A 23233-nucleotide genomic window follows, 5' to 3' on the forward strand; every position below is an offset into this window, starting at 1 on the left:
GTGACCTCTTTAAGCATAGCAAACTAGCATTGTAGGAGATCACTTCAGGCTACAAGGACTTCCCCAAGCACCCCATTGTTATTCAAAAATAAAGTAACTGAGGGTGTCCTGTAATGCAGCAATTTTGCTTGGCCTTATATATAAGACCACCACCCAGGCACACCTGTAATCCCCAGCAACTCAGGAGGCATATATGTATAGGCAACTGTGGAATATTTACAGAATGGTATGCCACACAGCAACGGCAAGGTACAACGACTATCCATATGGATGAATCTGCAAATTAAATGCTCAGCAAAAGAAGCCACACAGAGCCAGGCCCCCTGTCACATGCTTATAATCCCAGCAGCTCCTCTGGGGAGGCTGAGGCAGAAGGGTCACAAGTTAGAGGCCAATCTGCACAACTTAGCTAGACCCTGTCTCAAAATAAAAAATGAGAAGACCTGGGACTATGGCTGTATGGTAGAGCAGCCCTGGGTTCACTCCCCAATACCAATTAAAGAAAGAAAGAAAGACAGAAAAGATAAAAGAGAGAAATTTCATACTAATCTATCTGTTTCTTTTCACTTGCTCTCAAACCCAGTGTCTTCTGGAATCTGCCCAACTGTGGACAGTAAGCCCAAGAAGTTGACAACTGTGTGTTTGCCATTTGACCTCAGTTCCTGATATGTGACCTGACCTATAGTAAGTGTTCAATAAATAGTTTTTTTTTTTTTTTTTGTACCAGGCATTGAACCCAGGGGTGCTTAACACTGAGGCACCTTTTTATGTTTTATTTTGAGACAGGATCTCACAAAGTTGCTGAGGCTGGCCTTGAACACTTGATCCTTCTGCCTCAGCCTTCCAAGTTGCCAGGGTGACAGGTGTGCACACTGTCCAGCAATGAAGTTCTTGAATAAGGTGAATGTCAGGTTCGTTTTGTGACTTGTATTATGCCATTGCTGTGATCTCTTGCCTCCTACCTCTGTGTACTGGGCCCCCGTCCCAGGCCATGCTTTTGAAATCCTAGTGTCCTTCAAGAGCAGGTGTTTTGTCATCTCTTCAGGAATTCATCTGTTTTGAGTTGAATTATGTACCCCTAAAACTCATAGGTTGAATTCCTGCCCCTAGCATGTCTGAATGTGATCATATTTGCAAATAAGGTGCCTGAAGATGCAGTTGGTTCAGGTGAGGTCATAATGGAGTAGAGCAGCCCCTAATCCAATACAGCTGATGTCCTGGTTAGAAGAGGGGAAACCTGGTTGGGCATTTCTGGAGGCTGAGGCAGGAGGATTGTGAGTTCAAAGCCAGCCTCAGCAACTCAGTGAGACCCTGTCTCTAAATAAAATATAAAAGGGGCTAGGGATGTGGCTCAGGGGTAAAAGGCACCTGGGTTAAATCTCTAGTTCCAAGAAAAAAAAAGGAGGGGGAAGACAGACATTCCTGAGGGACAGCTAGAGGTCAGAATGATGCTTCTACAAGTCAAGTAAGGAGTGGGAACAGATTCTCTGTTCACTGTATGCAAAGGAGCCAAGCCCAGTAACACCTTGATGTCAGACTTCCAGGCTCCAGGAGAGACAATAGCAAAGTACTGTCATTGTGGCCCTTTGTTCTAGCAGTTCCCCAGGGGCCCTCCTTGCACTGTCTCAAGCAGGTGACAAAATTCAGAATTGGCTTTGCTGGGGGCGGGGGGCTGTCGCCTTAGTCCTGCATGTGAAGCCCTGAGGCAAAGGCCCCATGAGTCCTGCAGTACATAGTGATCTTTGCCTGATACACCATAATTCACAAACATTTGTGAGTTTGACAGGGTCACGGAATTTTCCAGAGCCCTGGAAGTTAGGCTATGTTTGAGGTAGTACTGTGACTTGGCCATATTTTCCTTTCTTCTAATAATGATTACTAAGGGGCAGGGGATATAGCTCAGTTGGTAGAGTGCTTGCCTCGCATGCACAAGGCTCTGGGTTCCATCCCCAGCACCGCAAACAAGCAAGCAAACAAATAATAATAATAATAACTAAAAAAATAGAATCTACACCCTCCAATGACAGAGAATTAGTGCATTTGTAGGATTTTTTATTCTTTTTTTCTTTCCCCTTTGGGACTGGGAATTGAACCACCCAAGGGTGCTTAACCACTGAGCCCCATCCCCAGCCCCTTTTATTTTTTTTTATTTAGAGACAGGGTCTCGCTGAGTTTATTTAGGGCCTCGGTAAGTTGCAGAGGCTGGCTTTGAACTCTCAGTCTTCCTGCCTCAACCTCCCATGTTGCTGGGGTCAGAGACACAGGTCCATCAGGCTCTGGATTGTTTTCAAACCAAGCAATACAATCTAAGAAAATCTTTTTTTCTTCTTGTTCTTCTTGGTAATGGTATTGCTGCTTTCAAGAAATGATCTGTCTGCTTTACAGATTGCCCAATTAAAATGATAGGAAACAGGAACAGGAAAAACCAGGGGGACATGGGGCTGGGCAGGAAAGGCTGTCAGCGTGAGAGAGAGTGGCCCAAAACACAGCTGTAGAAGGGAAATGGAACTTTCTAGGTGTTGATGAGCTGGTGACTGCAACGTACGCTTCTTAGGGGTTTTTTTTGTTTGTTTTCTTGGATTTTTTTTTTTTTAAAGAGAGAGTGAGAGAGAGAGAGAATTTTAAAATATTTATTTCTTAGTTTTTGGCAGACACAACATCTTTGTTTGTATGTGGTGCTGAGGATCGAACCCGGGCCGCACGCATGCCAGGTGAGCGCGCTACCACTTGAGCCACATCCCCAGCCCTTCTTGGATTTTTTTATTTTATTTATTTATTTTTTTTTGAGGCGCGGTTTCTGAGTTGGTGTGCCTCCCAACTCCTGGCTCAAGTGATCCTGCTATCTCCGGCTCGGAATAGCTGGCACAGCCCAAGGATTCTAAGGTCAAAATCCCTGCTGCCTGAATTCTGAAATTCTGCAGGGCTGCATGTTTCCCGAAAGATGCTGGAGAGTTTAATTAACTAGCAAACAAATAAACAAACAAAAGAAAACAACGTCATTTCTGCTTGGGGCTTCCAGGAGGGGACAGTGGCTTCCTGTCACTTCTCTTTGCTAACAGGGAAAGAGGTGCGATTCTGCACATTGAGACAGGGCCTTGTACAAGTGCTCAGAGAACACAAAGAAAACTCTCTTCAGCCTCCAAGATCTTGCAATTTAGTGACAGACAATACAAATTCCTCCAGGTAGGTTGCCCGGGATACAAATTGGCCAGTGTAGAGTGACCCAGCCTCAGAGATGGGATTGCTTCACTCCTTGAAACTGGTAATTAGGGAACCCAGGCCAAGTCTGCCTGCGTCCTTGATGGGGAGGCCATTGTGTGTGGAAGGCTGAGGAGACCTTGGTCCTTATCTTCACAGAATTTAGGACACCCAGGGCAGAATGTAGTGCGCCTGTCAGAGTTTCTGGGCGTGGAAAAGAAATGAGCTGAGACCCAAGAGCTTCTCTCTCTCTCTCTCTCTCTCTCTCTCTCTCTCTCTCTCTCTCTCCCTCTCCCTCTCCCTGTCTCCCTCTCCCTCTCTCCCTCCCTCTCTCCCTCTCTCCCTCCCTCTCTCTCTCCCTCTCCCCCACCTGGGATTGAACTCAAGGGCGCTTAACCACTGAGCAGTCACATCCCAGCCCTATTTTGTATTTTATTTAGAGACAGGGTCTCACTGAGTTGCTTAGGGCCTCACTTTTGCTGAGGCTGGCTTTCAACTCAAGATCCTCCTGCCTCAGCCTCCCCAAGTCACTGTCAACTTTACTTTTTTTTTTTTTTCAGTGCTAGAGATTAAACCTGGGCCTTGAATCTGTGCTACCACGGATCTCCAGCCCCAGCCCTTTATGTTAATTAATTAATTAATTACTCAATCATTCTGAAGATTGAACTCAGGGGCACTCAACCACTGAGCTACATCCCAGCCCTATTTTATTTTGAGATAGGGTCTTTCTGAGCTGCTGCAGCTGGCTTTGAACTCACAATTCTCCTGCCTCAGCCTCCGGAGCAGCTGAGATTACAGGTGTGCACCACTTCCTCGCTGTTTTTATTTATTTTTAGAACTGTGAAGGCAGGAGGGATTTCAAAAGGGCTAAAAGAGGCAGGTTTGGGGGTGGAGCCACCACTCTGGGTGGAGGGAAGATTTAGAAATATTCCCACAGAATTGGTGGTGGTGGTGGTGGTGGTGAGCTGGGATTGTGGCTCAGTGTCAGAGTGCTTGCCTAGCATGTGTGTGGCACTGGGTTTGATCCTCAGCACTATGTAAAAATACAGAAACCAAATAAGGGCATGCTGGCCATGTACAACTACAAAAAAAAAGAAAAAGAAAGAAAAAAGAAAAGAAAAAAAGAACCGTTGGTGGGGAGGAAAGGAAGGTAGTTCTGAGGACGATTGGGCCAAAAATACGACTTGTGAGCAGTGGAAGGACGCCCCACTGGGGACTTGAGGTAATAGGGTACCTTGTCATACAGCTGCTGTCAGGGAGAGGCTCAGAGTTGAAAGTAGCAGAAGGGGAGGAGACAAGGCCTAGTATGTAGAAAATGGCAATCTTCCAGAAAGTTCTGCTCAGAACAGAACATCTCTCCCCACCCACACCCACTCCCTCCTCAGGTAAGGCCGCGCCCACACGCTGCACCCTCTGGCCAGCCCCTTCCCCTGCCCTTGGACACAGCTTTTCTTGTCAAGGTGCCTCACAGTGTGACTTTATGTTGGGGACACACAGTGAGCCTGAATGACGCCCATCAGTAAAAACAGGCACTGTGAAGGTTAGTAGCAAAGTCAAGAGGTCAGACCACTTGGTGGAGGTTCTGCTGGAGACAGAGGGTTTGTACAGGGCAGGGACAAAGAAGGGAAGTGACTAGAAGGAAGGAATCCAAGGGAAAGCAGAAGTTCTACAAGTCCTACGTGACAGGAGCAGCCCCACCTATGCCTGAGGAGCCTAATGTGAGGCCACTTTTTAGTCAAGACAGTGAGAGTTTTGGAGGAGGCGTGAGACTTGGGGCCTAACCACTTGGGCCTGGTGCTCAGTGCTCCTGCCAAGTGCAGCAATGACCTTCCTGATGAGCCGCCTTGAAAGGTGTCAGGGTGGTGGTGGGGTCACTAGGGGGACAGGACCCAGGATTCAGAAGACTGACATTCTTTTTTTTTTTTTTTTTTTGGTACTAAGGATTGAACCAATGGCTTTTAATTGCTGAGCGTCATCCCCAGCCCTTTTATATTTTATTTAGAGACAGGGTCTCACTAGGTTGCTTAGGGCCTTGCTGAATTGCTGAGGCTGGCCTTGAACTTGCTAGCCTTCTACCTCAGCCTCTCAACTTGCTGGGATTACAGGGCGTGCGCCACTGCGCCCAGCATTGGATTCTAAAAATGCTTAACCCTGAGTTCTACACTGGATTCTCTTATGTATTTACCAGAAAATTAACCAAGACCTGAAGCTCGGCCTCTTGAAATGCTCTTCTTGCTCCTTCACAGGGTATGAATGATATGAATGATTATGGGAATTTTTAAAAAAAAAATTTTTTACTTGTAAAGGGACATAATACCTTTGTTTATATGTGGTGCTGAGGATTGAACCCAGTGCCTCATGAGTGCTAGGTAAGTGCTCTACCACTGAGCTACAGCCCCAGGCTGAAATTATTTTTTAAAAACTCTTATTATATATTTTTATGTTATTTATTGATTTTGGTGCCAGGGATTAAACTCAGGGATGCTTAACCAAATCCCCAGTCCTTTTTTTGTCTGATACCAAGGATTGAACTCAGGGGCACTCGACCACTGAGCCCCATCCCCAGCCCTATTTTGTGTTTTATTTAGAGACAGGGTCTCACTGAGTTGCTTAGGGCCTCACTAAGTTGCTGAGGCTGGCCTCGAACTTGCGATCCTCCTGTCTCAGCCAACTGAGCTGCTGGGATTACAGGGGTGTGCCACCACACCCTGGTAGAAATTCTTATTACATATTTTTGTGAGGGGAAAACTCTCCACCAGTTTCTGCCAGAGTTTTCAATCTGGTGGCCCTTGCTTTGAATCCAGTTTGGAGATGGTTCCACGTGGCCTACTCCATGTTCTACCAATGTCATGAAAGAATGAGAGTTCACATAAAAATCCAGATTACACAAAGAAATTTTTAAATAAGGCAGGTGTGGTGATACAAGCCTGTAATCCCAGCTACTCAGAAGGCTGAGGCAGGAAGATCGAAAGTTCAAGGCCAGCCTGGGCAACTTAAGGAGAACCTGTGTCAGAATAAACTTTTTAAAAAGAGCTGAGAATGTAATTTCATGATAAAGTGCTTGCTTAGTGTGAGGCTCTGGGTTCAATCTCCAGGGCTGGGAGAAAAAAAAATTTAATTAAAAAACTTAATAGAAAGAAAATTTAAAAATTTTATTTTTAGTTTTAGGTGGACACTATATCTGTATTTTATTTTATTTTTTAGTTGTGCTAAGGATCAAACCCAGTGCTTCACGCATGGTAGGTAGCCATAACCCCAGCCTGTGGCATTGCAAAATTTCCCTCTGTAAAGATTCTGAGTGCATGGGGTGGGGGTGGGGGTGGGGTAAGGTGTTAGAGTCTGTAAACAAGTCAAAATAACACCTGGCATTTAGCCAGGGGAATGTTAGAGTTCGTAAACAAGTCTGGATGGTGCCTGGCAAAATGCCAGAGGGAGTGGTTTGAAAAGTAACAAAAGCGAGCCATTAAGTGTGGAGATTTCTTATTGGTTCAGTGCTGTATCGAGTTTATGCTAATTAGATAAGCTGTGTGGAATGTATAAATACTGCTCCTGTCCTGCAATAAACGGCTCCCACTCCTGCTGTATCAACATACACAAGTTATTCGTCACCCCCCCCCCTGGTTATTTTGCTGCAGCCGGACTGCGGCAGTAAGGGAGAGGGCGAGGCTTTTGAAAAGCACCTGATGATTCTCCAACATGTCCCACAATAAGTAGGGTCTAATCATGGCTTCTTGAATATAGGCTGGTCTTAGTTACTGGCTTCTAACAGAAGAAAATGACATGTTGTCACACATGCATCTGCTAGGTCAGAAAATGAAACAGAGCTTCTGAGTGGCCCCCATACCCTCTGGGGATGCTCACCCTTGTAACCTAAGTGCCAAGGAAGAGACCTGGGCCTCCTGCAGAGTGAAGGTTCCAGCCAACAAACTGCTCCTACTGGGGTCCCAGCCCACAACAACCACCTTCTATCACTAGCCAGAGGAGTGAAGGAGCTTCCAGAAGATTCCAGCCCCAGTCCTTAGGGTCCACCAGCTGACTCCCAGTGGAACATAGGTGAGCTCTCCCAAGGAAGACCTGCTCAAAAGGCAGATTCATAAGCAAACCAAATGTTCTTGCTTTGAGACATGAAGTTCCTTTTAAAAATCTTTATGGAGATATAATTTTCATGCCATAAAATTCACTCATTTAAAATGTACAATTAAATGGTGTTAGTATATTCACAGAGTTGTGCAACCACCACCACAATCAATTTGAGAATATTTTCATCACCCCCCCCCCAAAAAAAAAGGTCCCAGGATTCCTGTTCCTGGTCCCCTCTCCTCTTCCTAGTCTCTGGAAATCATTATTCAACTTACTGTCTGTCTGGACTTGCTTATTTGGGGTATTTCTTTTTCTTTTCTTTTTTGGTACCAGGGATTGACCCAGGAGTGCTTCACCACTGAGCCACATCCCCAGCCCTCTTTTGTATTTTATTTAGAGACAGGCTCTCACTGAGTTGCTTAGGGCTTTGCTAAATTGCTGAGGCTGGCCTCAAACTTGCCATCCTCCTGCCTCAGCCTCCCAAATGGCTGGGATTATAGGCGTGCGCCAGTGTGTTTGGCTGCCTAAATTCTTATACTCTAGAAATGCCCAAGCCAAGTGCAGTGGCTCATTCCTATTATCTGAGGTGAGTGGAGGCAGGAGGACCACAAGTTTGAGGCTAGCCTCAGCAACCTAGTGAGGCTTTGTCTCTGAATCAAACAAAAAGGGCTGGGGATGTAGCTCAGTGGAAGAGCACCTCTGGGTTCAATCCTAAGCACCAAAAAAAAAAAAAAAAAAAGAAGAAGAAGAAGAAGAAACCTACATTGCACCTGCATAAGTCCCCATCTTTTGGCCACAGGGGATGGACCAGGACGGTTGCTCCTTTATGGACGAGTGAAATCAATTGGCAGAAGAAAACCAGGAGGCGAACTTGAAAGGTTTCAGGCTGGCCCTTCTGTGGCTCTCCTTTTCCAAGAAACCCAGCGCAGTTAGGCGTGGGGGGTGGTGGGGGCAGATGTTCCCACGGGGCTAATCAGACAGCGTCTCTGTTGTCTCCTAAATGTGGAAGCCATTCTCCCACCCCCTGGCAAGGGGAAGGAAGCAGTCACAGAAGGAATAATTGCCAACTGTTATCATTTTCCTTCTAGGATTGTGCACACAGGATGTGTTCGGAGACCAGAGCCACCGCTCTCTCCTGTTATTTTAAGCAGCACACAAGCAAGCGTCAGCCAAAGGGACTTCTGCTTCCAAAGTTCAGACCCTTGGCATTTTCTGCCTTGTCTTCCTTTGTCTTTCTTTTCCCTCTCTCTTTCCCCCCTCCTGCCCTCCCTCCCAGTCCTTCCCTCCTTCTTTCCCTCCCTCCCTCCCTCCCTCCTTTCTTCCTCCACCCCCCCCTCAGGTCATTTCCTTTGGCTGCTTCAGTTAACTCTTTCCTTGCTCCTGGCTGGCCCACCCACAGGTAGCTACTATTCTGGATTTGGTAGCATCACTCCTTGTGATATTTGTCAACTAGTTAGACACTCATCACTTATAACATGGTATTTTGCCTATTTTTAAACTTGATGTAAGTGTGTCCTATTATACATATTCTTCTGCCGTATGCCTTGTATTTTGGGTGGATCCTATGTTTGTGGCATTTATCTGTGTTTCATGGACAGGTAGGGAATACATGCCATTGTTGCTCTACAAGTCAGTTTATTGACATCTTCTGTGTTCTGTTGAAAAATCACCTCCCCAGCATAACCTTTCCTGATCTGACCACCTAGCTCAAACATCTTTTTCTTTTTCTCTCATCTTCTTCCTCTTTCTTTCTTCTTTCCTTTTCCTTGAAACAGGGTCTTGCTGTGTTGTCCAGGCTGCTTTTGAACTCCTGGGCTCAAGTCCTTCTCCTGCCTCACATTCCAGAACAAATGCCTGGCACCCTGTGCCGCAGTCTGGCTGGGCACAAATCACGAGCCACTGAAGCAGGAACAAACTTTATTTCTGAACTCCACCAGCACACTCCACACACGCTCCCCGGGAACTCTCCCGAACGCCACCCACGCGGCTCCTCCAGGAACACACCACACACCAACCGGAACTCCCACCACCGGAACTTCACCAACCAACGGGAACTCTCCAGGAATCCCCACGAGAGCTCAACCGGAACTCCGCGAGAACTCGCTAGCGTCACCCCTCAACCACTACTTCTGGCAAAAATACCATGCATCATCCCGACTCGGCTGTGGCCCTCAACAACCCTGCGTGGCTCCTCCTCTTGTTTCCTTTTTTATTTCACTTTATTTTTTCAGTACTGGGGGTTGAAGGCAGGGGTGCTCTATCCTGGAGGAGCCACGTCCCCAGCCCTATTTTGTATTTTATTTAGAGACAGGGTCTCCCTGAGTTGCTTAGCGCCTTGCTTTTTGCTGAGGCTGGTTTTGAACTCAGGATCCTCCTGCCTCAGCCTCCTGAGCCACTGGGATTACAGGTGTGTGCCACCACACCTGGCTCGATTTATTATTTTGAAAAATCCCAAATGTATAGAAAATTTGCAAGAACAGTTTAAGATATACTTTGCCTAGACCCCTCAATTATTGATATTTTGCCATGGCTTGTTATCTGTGTGTATACTTCTTTTGCTAAAGCATTTGGAAGTCAATTACAGATACCATGGTAATTCAGCCCTGAACACCCTAGCATACACGCCCCAAGGGTAAGAACATTCTCTCACATAGCCACAATGCCATTATCTGTCCTAAGAAAATTAACATTTATTCAATAACATCCTCTAACTTACAGTCTTTATTTGAGCGTCCTCATTGTTCACGAAAAGTGTTAGGAGGGACCCCTGGGCTGTGAGGGAAGTTTCTCTTTTTGCAGTTCTGGAAATGGAACCCTGGCTTTGCACAGGATAGGCAAGTGCCCTACCACTAAGTCACATCACAGCCCTTTATATTTTGAGACAGGGTCCCAGTTAGTTACTCAGGCTGGCCTCAAACTTTCCTCCTGTCCTAGCCTCCCTAGTAGCTGAGATTGCAAGCATGCACCACAGCATGTGGCTTGTGAGGGAAGTTTTCTTTTTTGTGTGAGGGAACTTTTCTTTTTTTTTTTTTTTTTAATATTTATTTATTTAGTTCTCGGGGGACACAACATCTTTGTTTGTATGTGGTGCTGAGGATCGAACCCGGGCCGCATGCATGACAGGCGACTGCGCTACCGCTTGAGCCACATCCCCAGCCCCGTGAGGGAACTTTTCTAATGGAAATATTAGATTCTTTATTCGGAGTGGTGTTTCCATGAGTGTAGAATTACCAAAACTGAGAATTAGACACAGGGTGTCTTTCATTTTATATGTATAAAATATTTCAATAATATTGATTTTATTAAAGACTCTTTTTTAATATTTATTTTTTAGTTGTAGTTGGACACAATATCTTTATTCTATTTATTTTTATGTAGTTCTGGGGATTGAACCCAGGGCCTTGTGCATGCAAGGTAAACACTCTACCAACTGAGCTATATTCCCAGCCCTCTATTTTAAAAATTTTGACACAAGGTCTTATTAAATTGCCTGGGATCTTCCTAAATTACTAAAGCTGGCCTCAAACTTGAGATCCTCCTGCCTCAGCCTCCCAACTCACTGAGATTACAGGCATGCACCACCATATCCGGAATGACATTAAGTTTTTTTAAAAAAATATTTTTAGTTGTAGTTGGACACCATACCTTTATTTTATTTACTTATTTTTATGTGGTGCTGAGGATTCAACCCGGTGCCTCACACACGGTAGGCAAGTGCTCTGCCACTGAGCCACAGCCTCAGCCCCCATGACACTGATTTTTGAAAAAGGGGAAAAAGTCAAGCTAGCTCTTCCCGAATGTCCCATATTCTGCGTTTATCTGCTCTCTCATGACTGGATTTGGGCCACATGTGTTTTACAAGAATGCTGCAGAGGTACTGGGGGTCCTTCTTTGTCACCTTAGGAGTCAAATGGAGCCCGTCTGTCCCACTACTGGCCAGGTGTGCCTTCTATGATCCTTGCTACAGACTCTGGGCTGGCGGTTCAAGTCGTCCATCATTCTTGTCGGTGGGGAACGGCATTTAGAAACCCAAAATTTGGTGCTACATGTGCTCATTGCTACTGGGCTGACAATGGTTCTTAAGGTCTTTTACTGAAATAACTTGGAAATCCACATTTTATTTGCTTAAACCTTGATTTGACAATTCCTATCCAACATCATGTTACCTTCTCCCCTCCCTACATTCCATATTGATATGTCCCTTCACACAATTTGTTCCCATTAGATTTAGCATTTGTTCTACCTTACAAGGTATATAAAAGACTTTCAGAATCATAATACAAGAAACCAGGCATGGAAAAGCATGCCTATAATCCCAATGACATGGGAGGCTGAGGCAGGAGGATTGCAAATTCAATGCCAGCCTCAGCAACTTAGGGAGACCATATCTCTTAAAAAAAAAGTTTAAAAAAAGAATAGGAAATTATAATACAAATACTACTACAAGAAATCTGTTGAGTGAAGTTCAAGATACTTGTGCACTTGTTTTGTCTTGAGAATTGATTCCATGGAGGATTTATACTGGAGTACTATGCTCAAAGTTAGACTAATTCTTTATGTGGAAATGTTATCAATGTGTATTTATTTTTGGGAGAGGGAACCAGGGATCGAACTCAGGGGCACTCAACCATGGAGCCACATCCCCAGCCCTTTTTTGAGTTTTTAAATTTAGAGACAGGGTCTCACTGAGTTGCTTATTGGTTGCTGAGGCTGGCTTTGAACTGGAGATCCTCCTGCCTCAGCCTCCCGAGCTGCTGGGATTACAGGCGGGTGTCACTGCATCCAGCTCTTCATCTATTTTTAATGTTTTAAAAAATGTTTATTTACATGGTTCAAAAGTAAAAACTATTTGAATAAGCATACATAGAGAAATCTGCAGGCTGGGATGAGGCTCAGTGGCAGAGTGTTTGCCTCAAATGGCCAATACCCTGGGTCCCAGGCTGGGGATGTGGCTCAAGCGGTAGCGTGCTCGCCTGGCATGCGTGCGGCCTGGGTTCGATCCTCAGCACCACATACCAACAAAGATGTTGTGTTCGCCGAGAACTAAAAAATAAATATTATAAAATTCTCTTTCTCTCTCTCTCTCTCTCTCTTTAAAAAAAAATATCCTGGGTCCCATCTCCAGCACAGTAATAAACCAAAACAAACAAAAAACACCCCCAAACCACAACTCTGGTTTTTAGACATTTGCAAATTGCCTGAGAAAGGGCCTCATTGTATTGCCCAGGTTGGTCCCAAACTTCTGGGCTTAAGTAATCCTCCTGCCTCAGCCTCCCCAATAGCTAGTACGACAGGTGTAGCACTGGGTGAGGCTCTGGTTTGTTCATTTGTTGGACCTCGAAATGGATCCCTGGGTGTCCCATATGCTAGACAAGTGCCCTACCACTGAACTACACCCCGTTTTCACTTTTTTTTTTCTGATACCAGGGATTGAAGCCAGGGGTGCTTATTTTATTTAGAGACAGGGTCTCCCTGAGTTGCCTAGGGTTTCTTGAGTTGCTGAGGCTAGCCTCAAACTCGCGATTCTCCTGCCTCAGCCTCCCGAGCCACTGGGATTACAGATGTGTGCCACCATGCCCAGCACCATTTCACTTTCTAAAATGAGGCTACTAGAAAATTTTTAACTCCATGTGCGGCTGACATTGTATTTCCATAGCTTGGTCAATTTCAAGGTCAAGTTTTTGGTCATTCCATCATTTCTTCTGGACTGGAATACATTTATTTTCCTATAAGGAAGGAAGGACAAATGCAATCTTGCCTGCATGCCAGGTTTCACATGGTGACATGCTCCTCCCCCATATTCTCTGAAGGGGCTCAAGGAGTTTGCTATCTTGCATACCATTGTGACCTCATGGAATTAAGCATACATAATGTTTATATTTGTCTCTATTATCCACATCAATGTGCCCACGGGACTATATTGATCCAGTGGGGTTTTTTCAAAATTGGCTACTGAGATTTTTAGATATGACCGACCCCTGGCTTATTGTATATAGTGACACTTTCCTCCAGTTCTCCTGTGCCAAAGTGGAATCAACCATTTCTCAGAGACCTGCAGTTTTTAGTGGGAAAGGGTATTTAGAAACCACAGTCTGGGGACGAGTGGTGCTCATTTCTATCAGTCACTGTTTTTAGGATTTTTCAGTGCAAACAAACTTTTCTAAGAAAAAGGATATCACAGCCAGGTGCACCCCTGTAATCCCAGCAGCTCGGGAGGCTGAGGCAGGAGGATCTCGAGTTCAAAGCCAGCCTCAGCAACAGCAAGGTGCTAAGTAACTCAGGGAGACCCTGTCACTAAATAAAATACAAAATAGGGCTGGGGATGGGGCTCAGGGATTAAATGCCCCTGGGTTCAATTCCTGGTCCCCCCGCCAAAAAAAAAAAACCCAGTATATCACAAATTCAGTGATATTCTCTTTGGAGCTTTTGTGGTTCTAGGGACGGAAGCCCAGACCTCACACATGCTAGGAAGTGCTCAACCACTGAGCCCCACCCTCCGTTCTCATAATGCTATTTCTAATTTCAACTATGACATAATTTTTGATCTCATCCCATCAATCGTGTATTTCCATCTCCTTTCTTCCACGTTGAAAATCCCAGTGGTCAATACCAACATTTCTTTTTTCTTTATCTCACAACAGGACAGACTCAGAATAACAATATTGACACCATCACCAAGGATAGGATTACTGAAAACACTTTAAAATGTTTTACACTTCTTTCTGTCCTTAGGGTAAATCCACAAGAGATTATACAATCGATTTATTTTTGTCTTAAAGTCACTCAAAATAGTTCTCTGTGTGATTGTGCTACCAACTGGATGCATGGGTTTATTCTTGTTTTGCTTTATTTTTTAATTATTTTTTTTGTACCAAGGACACTTAACCACTGAGCCATATCTCCAGCCTCCTTTTATGTTTTGAGACATAAGTTTAGAGACACTGAGTTTCTTAGGGCCTTGCTAAGTTGCTAAGGCTGACTTGGAACTTGCGATCCTCCTGCCTCAGCCTCCCCGGCCCTTCTTCTTATTTGTGTGTGGGACTGAGGATGGAACCCACAGTCTCACTCGTGCTAGGCAGGTGCTCTACCACTGGGCTACACTCCTAGCCCCTCATTTTGCTTCTTGACTTACAGGAATTGCTTCTGATTTATAATTCTATAAATACTAAAGTCAAATCTATACTCTGGGAACACTTGAAGAAGCAGAGCTTTGGTCCCAGTTCTTTCCCGGAGGTGACCTTTTTTTTTAAATTATTTTTTAATATTTACTTTTTAGTTTTTGGCAGACACAACATCTTTGTTTGTATGTGGTGCTGAGGATTGAACCCGGGTCGCATGCATGCCAGGCGAACGCACTACCGCTTGAGCCACATCCCCAGCCCCGGGGTGACCATTTAAGTCTTTGTGAACACTTTAATTTTTAAAAATAAAGCCAAGTTGGGCGTGGTGGGGCATGCCTGTAATCCCAGCAGCTCAGGAGGCTGAGGCAGGAGGATCACGAGTTCAAAGCCAGCCTCAGCAAAAGCAAGGTCCTAAGCAACTCAGTGAGACCCTGTCTCGCTCCTGAGTTCAATCCCTAGTATCCTCCCCCCAAATAATTTAAAAAAATAAAGCAGATAGGTGTATATGCTTTAAACTGAGTATTTTCCTTCATTTTTTAATGATAATATGCTGGATTTCACCAGTGCCCGACTACTGGAGATGTGGGTGTTCTCCCTCTTGCTATTACAACTATTAGACCAATTTTGACAAAACAGGAAAACACGGCTGAGAGGGTAAGCAGTTTGTCCAAGTTCACCCAGATGGGAAGCATATTAATGAGATTTGATTTGGCTAAAGGAGGAGAAAACATCAAAAGAACAGTAGTTTTAATATAATAGTTTATTTCTCTTAACAGCATAGGCCAGGTGGGTGGCACAGTGGCTCTGGCTCAGGGACCTGGGATTCTTCACATTTCTTGTTCTGGAGCACTTGATGTCATAACCTCCTGCCCCAAGGTGGCTGCTTTAGCTGTAGCTGTCACAACAGCACCCTACCCAGAAGGAAAAAGAACAAGACAAAGGGCATAACCTTGACCTTTGGTGACTCCTACAGAAATTGAAAGGGTTACTTTTGTTGTCTATCCCTAGGGAGGACAGACCCAAAGTAGGGTCCTCTCCAGAGGGCATGCTCTGTACCTGTTCTGTTTGGGGTTCTACCGTGTTAGTCATCACACCTTACCCAAGGCGCGTCCCCTCCAACCCGGGTGAAGTGCATGCCCTTGGGTCACCTTCTTGGACTGGGGTCACTGTTTCAGTATAGGGAGCACCACGACCACTCCACCCTAGTGATGAGTGCCACCCCAAGAAGACCCACCCGGTCCGTGTCTGTGACCCTTCCACTGCTATGAATTGCGCTTCCTTCTACCCCAGATCTTGCTCCGCCCCGATGACTTCATCTGTGGGGTCCAAGGAGTCTTCGGCACTTGTGCTTCTGATGGCCAGTGTTGGTTCTAACTGTCCGCTCTTCCATCTGGTAAAGCACAAGTTTGGAGGTCTCCTACGCCAAGAGGTTATTATGTCCCCCATGGCCCTGAAGCCCGGGGTGCTCAACCCTTCTCTTGGCTTCATGAACCCAATGGCGTCCACCCAAGATGGAAACCCCAGTTGGCCTGGGGATTCTCCCTTTGCCTTAAGCCCAAAGGCAAAAAGATAAATGCCACCGAGTGGTCACTATTTTAAACACTTGAAGCCCCCAGGGAGCCCCTGGTGGCCTACAGGTGGCTGCGGATCACCGAGTCCACTTTTGTTGAAATCTTCTCTGCAGGTCCATGTCGCTGGGCTGAGTGTCTGCCTTTGGAGGTGGTTTCCTAGGAAATAAAAATCCAGCCAACTATCAGCAAGAGAGGGCAAGGGGGCTGGCAGAGGGGGGAGGAGAACCTCATTTCTAGAACGCTCGGATCTTTATAATCAGAAAAACGAGGAGAGCCAAACAGTCTTATTTGCTACCCTTTTGTGTTGTGTTTGGGGTCCATTCCAAATTTTGTTTGGTACCATGACTTCCAAAAGAAGTGTGTGTGTGTATGTGTGTGTGTGTGTGTGTGTGTGTGTGTGTGTGTGGGTGAGTGAGAGAGCGAGTGACAGAGAGCGAGAGAGCGCTGTCTGCCATTCCCCATGGAGCTCTTTGACCACACCATATTGGCTGTCCCCTCACCAGCCTTCCCTATCTCCCATGCACTTCAGGATTCCACTCACAGTGTGCCCATGGTCTCTCCAGTGACCCATCTGTCCTTTTGTGCCTCAGAGGTCTCTGGGATCTGAGCAGGATGGGAAGGCATTTAGGACATTCGGGACATCAATATGATGCAACAAGTCAGATGTTTATCAGGTTTTTGGAAGGGCTAAAGGAACCAGTCAAGGAAAACTCTGGAATTCTAGCACTGGATGGGGCCTGCATCTCACTGAATGCATGGCCCAGCAGCCGCTGAACCAAGAAGGGCCTCCACCCCATGCAGCCCGCCCAAGGGAAGACGCTGGAGAACCTAGCTGCAAGGGAAGCAAGTAGTTCCAGACTTCTAGACTCTGCGATGAAGGACAGGTGTTGAAGAGATGTGGGATGAAATCAAGGGCCAAATGACAGTTCCCAGAGCAGATTCTTCAGGACTTCACTTGAGGCCAGGCAAGCTAAGGGCCACACAACCAAAGGAAGCCGGAAGGGAGAGTGACCAGCAAATATGGGAGTTTAGGAGAAACCCAGCTCCCCTGAAGATCAAGGGCTGGCCATTGTTTTGGTCAGAAAAGACCTGATGAGAATAATTTCAAAAAGAGAGTTTATTTGGGGGCTCACAGTTTCAGAGGTCTCAGTCCATAGACAGCAGGCTCCATTCCTCAGGGCTGGAGGTGACGCAGGACATCATGGAGGAAGAGTGTGGCAGAGGGAAGCGGCTCACATGGTGATCAGGAAGCAGGGAGACTCCACTCTCCAGGTACAAAATATAGACCCCACAGCCACGCCCCCAGTGCCACCTCCTTCAGCCATACCCCACCTGCCGCCAGTGAACACTCAGTTAATCCCATCAGGGGATTTATTCTCCTGTAAACCTTCTTGCATTGTCTCAAACACAAACTTTTGGGGGATACAACAGCCATGATGTGGGACTGCTGCAGGTCAAGGTCAAATGCAACGCAAGAGCCTGCCAAGGCATCAAAGGAGATGAACGGGGAAGAGAAGAACCAAGGACAAAGATTGATATCTAAGAACTGCGCTCCTGGAATAGGACTCCGAATCCTACTCTGAAGGCGATTCCTCTGAAATCTTGTAGTCAAATTTTCTTTTTCTTTGGTGCTAGAGATTGATCCCAGTGGTGTTCAACCACTGAGCCACATCCCCAGCCCTTTTTGTTTTGAGAACAGGGTCTCGCTAAATTGCTTATGGCCTCAGTAAATTGTTGAGGCTGGTCTCAAACTTGAGATCTTCCTGCCTCAGCCTCCTGAGTCACTGGGATTACAGGCATATAGCTTCCACTTTGGTGTATGGAGACTATAAGTGGTTCAAAAATTATCCATAGAGAAAAGATCAACCTCATTTAAAAAAAATTACCGACAACAACCACCACCCTTTAGGAATACATAGGATGCAAGATACTGCCGTTTTCTCCTTTCCTCAACAGTTTTATTGCCTTTTAAGAAAATTTTTGTAAAATATAAATACAAAGGCAGAGAATTTACTTACAAAGTTAAAACACAGATTTCAAACATAAACACACAATCCAGAAAATTTTAGTTTTATGTACATCTTCAAGCAACCTCAACATATTATGTTAGTTTTCAATATTTTACAGAGTACAGAAAAAAATAGCTCAAAGTCTTCTTTAAATAAGAGCATAAAATGTTTAAACATATAAACAATCCGGTTTGATGCGTGAAAACTAATTTCACAGCTTTTAAATTAGGATATAAAAGTTTCATACAATTAGTTGTCGTGTGTGGATATGGTTTGGGTTTATATTACACACTACTGGATCACATCCAGTAGCATTTACCTGGCCCGAGCAGGTGCTCTGTAAACAAAACATAAAAGGTACAACTCCACCAAGTGCCTTCACCCAATGCGCCCCTGCAAACCAACCACACGGTCCTGACCACACGTGACACGGTTACCCACCGCGTCACCAGAGCTTTGTATGAAATGAAATCAAAGTGTGCAGCTCCTTGACAGCTTTTTTTTTCTCCTTAAAAAAGAACAGAAAACAAACAAATGTTCCAAGTAAAAACATACATATCTCAAAGCACTGGAAAGTAAAGAAACGTTATAACAACTTTGTAAAAACCGACTTAAAAGATTAAAAAGAAAAGAACAGGTTTCTAAGTCCTTCTGACTGGAGTAATTTCTCTTATATAAAGAAGAGATATTTTCATATGTAATAGTGTCCTTTCTTTACAGAAATAGTCGTATTATGACACATATGCACAAGGGTTGACACTATGACACACTGTACACGGGGCGCCTGCGCGCTCACCAGTAGTCCTGGGGTGCTGTGTCGCTGGGGTGCAGCCACTCCACGGACGAGCCCAGCAGCGTCTGCAGCTCGCTGGTGAACTCCACCAGATCCAGCAGCTCCTTGCTTTCGGGGTTGAAGGCTTCCAGGTCTTTGGAGCAAGAGAACAAGAGGCTCGCAGAAACCTGCCGGAAGAACTCTGCCTCAGCGATCGTGACGATTTCCACGTTGGGAAAATTGCAGCGGAATATGCGGGAGGACATTTTCAACTTCTTGAGAACATCAGAAAGCAGCAGCCAGTTCCGTGGCCTGCAAAAGAGCAAGACGAGTGGGTGAGTTTCTTGGGAGGCTGAGGCAGGAGGATGGCAAGTTGGAGGCCAGACTCTGTGATTTAGTGAGGCCCTAAGCAACTCAGCGAGACCCTGTCTCTAAAGAAATATCCACTTAAGAAAGCTCAGGGCTTCCACTGCTGATGGAAATTAACTGGCTGAGTCCCACTCATCCAGCTGATCGCCACTCTGTCCATGTTACTGGGGGAAGCAAGTCCGCATCCCAACCTCTTTGACCTCTTCACAGACTCTCACCAACAGAGCATGATAAACGCAGAAGGCCTGCATCTCACCCTCTATCCCTCAATCTTTTTGGAGTGACATTTTAAGAAGGTGTTACATTCCTTATATACACCCTGCCACACTTTCCAATTTCCGTCACTATTTGTGATGGCATACATGTTCACAGCTTCAGTGCCTGAGAACCACCTTACTCATGAAGCACCTTTGGTAGCACGAAGGCACAGCAGCCTGACTTGGACACCCCAAGACACTAACTACCCAGATCATAGGGGCCAGACTGGACCTAATCAAATCTGAGGATCAAGATTCCCCAGTGTCACATATCCTTAGGTGAGAAGGTAGTATGTCACTGAAGGCCATCAGACCTCAAATGACTGGGAGGGCCCTATGGTGACCTATTGGAGTCTGAAGAAGGTGGTGCCTACCAGGAACCCCTTTTCCAAAGTGTTCAGTGACTTAAGTATCCAAAATGCCGACTCTTCTGTGAAATTCTAGCTACTGACTTCAATGCCCCTTGGTCTCGTGAGGGTGACTCGAACCTTCAACTGAGAGCTATCTGTATTCTGCTGCACCGCCCTGGTCAGCTTAGTCAATCTGACGTGTGCCCTTTGTGGAAGAGGCTGATGGCAGTATCTGAGGTCCATGGACATTTGAGAACTCACCCACCCACCCGTCTGCTTACAAGGGGCCTCTCCCTCCTGCCACCCATGTGTGGCCCCACCCGAGAGCCATGCTCACCCCTGAGCAACGGACACTTGGATGTTGTAGCACGGCAAGAGGGGGCTTTCTGAAAACTCAAATTCAAACACGTCGCTGTAGGAGTCGTCGTCGTCATCCTGGTCTTCAGGACCTGGGGGGTTTGCTAAAACATCATATCCGCTTTCATCATCGGGTTCTAATATGGGGCAAGAGAGAGAGGGGGAGTTGGTTAAACTAGAACGAGGGGGGTCCTAAATAGCAAGATTCTCTCCCACTGGGCCCTGCTTCTGCTGCCCACCGCCCCCCGCCCTCGCCCACAGACTAGACCCGGCCAACCCATCCCCTCCCCCAGAGACCCCAGGAAAACAAAGCTGCTCACCACACACGGAGCTGCCGTAGAACTCCCAAGTGCCACTAGAGTCATCATCACTGCGACCCTGGAGGTCATTTAAATAATCTGCAGAGAACAGGAAGAAAAACAAGACAAAAACCTCCAGGTGAGAACAAAATGATGTGCACATGGGGGGGGGGCACCCCTGCGCAGGTATTTTGTCCTCTCAATTCACAACAGGCTGGCGTGTCCCTTCCTGTCTTCCCATTTTGATCACCAACGTGGTATCCGCAGCCCTGTTCTCTGTGGTGTCTGACAAGATCTGTTCACCTCTTTTCCCAAGGCACAGATCACCCTGGCCCCCAAAACCAGAGCTAGACCGGGGAGTGATGGGGTCTTCCAGCCTCACACGCCAAAACAAAGTAGCATCTTCTGCATGGACCCTTTCTTTGATGCGCTGAGCAACACAAGGTAAACAAGGCTGGGCAGAAGAGTCTGGTAAGGAACTGAGCTGCAGTGTCTGGGGGCTGAGAAGACGGGTCAGCCCAAGACCATGCACCGCAAAGTGACCCAAAGAATCTCGCTCAGGGGACGTTTGAGTCATTTCACCCAGACTCATGATGTAAACCCTAAGAGCCATACTCTAGTGAAAAATGCATTAAGAAAATGCAAATAGCTTTAGGAAACATTTTAGAATCTTCAAGCAAAGAGATCAATTGGCCTTGCTAGCGTAGGGTTACCTCATACCAAAGGCCCAACGCCCGGCTGCTGTCGCTCAGAGCTTTAAAAAAACCCAGCCTTTTTGGTTTCTGCCCCGTCACATCCCAATCTAAAAGTAGCTCCTACCATCTGACTTGTGGCGTTCCTTGGCAGGAAGAGTCTGGTAAGGAACTGACTTAGTGCTAGGGATGGAACCCAGGGCCTCGTCCGTGTCAGGCAAGAGCTGTACCGCTCAGCCACACCGGCCGGTGGCCCCCAATCTAACTTTTGGATGAGAACATTGCTTGGGCTCTGTCATACCTGTGAGAAACTTCTCCATCAGTTCGCTGTGGGTCATTTTCATGATGGTTCTACCTGAGTATGTAGCCAAAGTGGGGTCAGCACCATAAGAAAGAAGCAAGCGGACAATTTCCAAGTGGTCGTTCTCCACGGCATCATGCAGAGGCCTGGGGACAGAGGTGCGACAACATTCAGACTGGGCCCGTGCCACTTCCTCCCAAGTAGTCTCATTTAGTAACAGGCACACAGGGCACACAGGGCACACAGGGCACACGGGTGCCACAGGCTGCTGGGCCTCCTGGGTGTAGTATCTCACCCGGGAGGGGAGTAAGGTGAGCAAGGTCATTGCTTTTGCAGAAGGGGAGGCTGAGGCACAGGGACGGGCCCAAGGCCCTGCAAGTAATTACTGTCATTTTGACACTTGACCTCAATCCCAGGCCTAAGGAGGTTGTCAAGCCTAAAATAAGTCTTTTCAATGAACTGCAATAGCGATTCACCAGGTAAAGGAAACTGAATGGGATTAAGAGAAAACAACCCAATCATCACAGAGGCCAAGGCACAAGCCATTACTATAGCATCCAATGGGGGCGGGGCAGGAATCCACCACGCCCAGTGTCCAGTGCACAGACACTGTTCTGAAAGCCTGGCTCGGGCCACACACTGACCAATGATGCACAGGGCTAGGTGAGGTGTGTCCTCGGGAGGGTACAGAGCCCTCCCACTGCCCCCAGCTGCGCCCCATTCTGAGGGAATGCCAACTACCAAGTGCAGAAGACCCGAAGCTTCTGTGTGGCTCCTTCAACGAGTATCCGGGAACCCCAGGCGGGGCCCTAAGGTGCTGGAGCCAGGAAGACGCTTGAGCTGACTCAGACCTGGGCTCTGACCAATAAACTGAGGTCAAGGACAGGGCGAGGGCCAGGGCCTGGGATGTGGGTGGTGAGGCAGGTCCTGTGGAACCGGTGGAGGGAGGGCAGTTGGTCTCTGTGACTTGGGACTTCCAGCTCACAGATATTTTTTAAGTAGTGATTTCAGAGAGGGTGATAAGCAGCCCAGGGTCTTAAAGGCCACACCCCTGACCATTCACACAGACCTTGATGTTTTCGGGGCTCTGGCCCATGGGAGCGCTGCAGCCCTGGCCAGGAGTGGGACATTTACATTCAAATAGGCCAGAAAGGTCTGTTTGATTCAATTCAAGAATTCAATTCCCTCTGTGGTTCTTCCCAAGGTTTCCTCGTACCCTGAGACCCACTGTCTGGGCCCTGCTGGGCCAGGCCAAGGGAAGACACACTACTGACCTGGTTCCATCCTGGGCACTGCAGTTGACATCAGCGCCATATTCAAGGAGGTGTCGCACGATGTTGAGCCATCCTCGAGCACAAGCTTCATGCAGGGCACAGTAACCTGCGTTGTCACGGTGATTCACATCACAAATCTTGTTCTCCAGGCAGTACAAGACCACTTCCTGTGGGGCGGAGATGGGAGACACCACTGGATCACCACAGTGACCTCATCAGGGGAGACTGCTTTGCAGTATTCAAAGACTCACACCCCAGGGCCCCAGAACCCACGGTGGCTTGGCCAGTTCAGGGATGGTGTCATCCAGGGCTCTGTAGCCACTGACTTTGAGACCTGGCTCGGAGCCAACGATGCTTCAACTTTTTCAGTCTCCATTTCCTCCTCTGAAGGAGCCCACACCCAGGGCAGTGAGAGGGTGTAAGCCGACTCACAAAAATTCTTAGCCTAAGCAAGGCCTGGGTTTCTACTGCACTACACAGTTCTTTCTTTTCTTTTCTTTTTTTTTGGTACCGGGAATTGAATCCGGGGACGCTTGACCACTGAGCCACATCTCCAAGCCTTTTTTTTTTTTTTTTTAATTGA

At 46.7% G+C, this 23233-nt stretch overlaps 1 protein-coding gene across 4 annotated transcripts in view; it reads right to left on the bottom strand.

Moving 5' to 3' along the window:
- Positions 1–15140: 15140 nt before the first annotated feature.
- Bcor (BCL6 corepressor) overlaps positions 15141–23233 on the bottom strand; it is a 47793-nt gene continuing 39700 nt past the window's right edge. For all 4 annotated transcript variants that reach the window (XM_027927338.2, XM_027927335.2, XM_027927336.3 and 1 more), the window contains 5 exons: positions 22651–22817; positions 21377–21522; positions 20405–20482; positions 20065–20221; positions 15141–19063 (listed from right to left, as the gene is read on the bottom strand). In XM_027927338.2, the coding sequence (XP_027783139.1) occupies positions 18772–19063; positions 20065–20221; positions 20405–20482; positions 21377–21522; positions 22651–22817 (840 nt within the window). In that variant the 3' untranslated portion in view covers positions 15141–18771. The remainder of the gene's footprint in view (positions 19064–20064; positions 20222–20404; positions 20483–21376; positions 21523–22650; positions 22818–23233) is intronic.

The sequence above is a fragment of the Marmota flaviventris genome, chromosome X (assembly GCF_047511675.1).
Source record: "Marmota flaviventris isolate mMarFla1 chromosome X, mMarFla1.hap1, whole genome shotgun sequence".
Taxonomy (NCBI): Eukaryota; Metazoa; Chordata; class Mammalia; order Rodentia; family Sciuridae; genus Marmota; species Marmota flaviventris.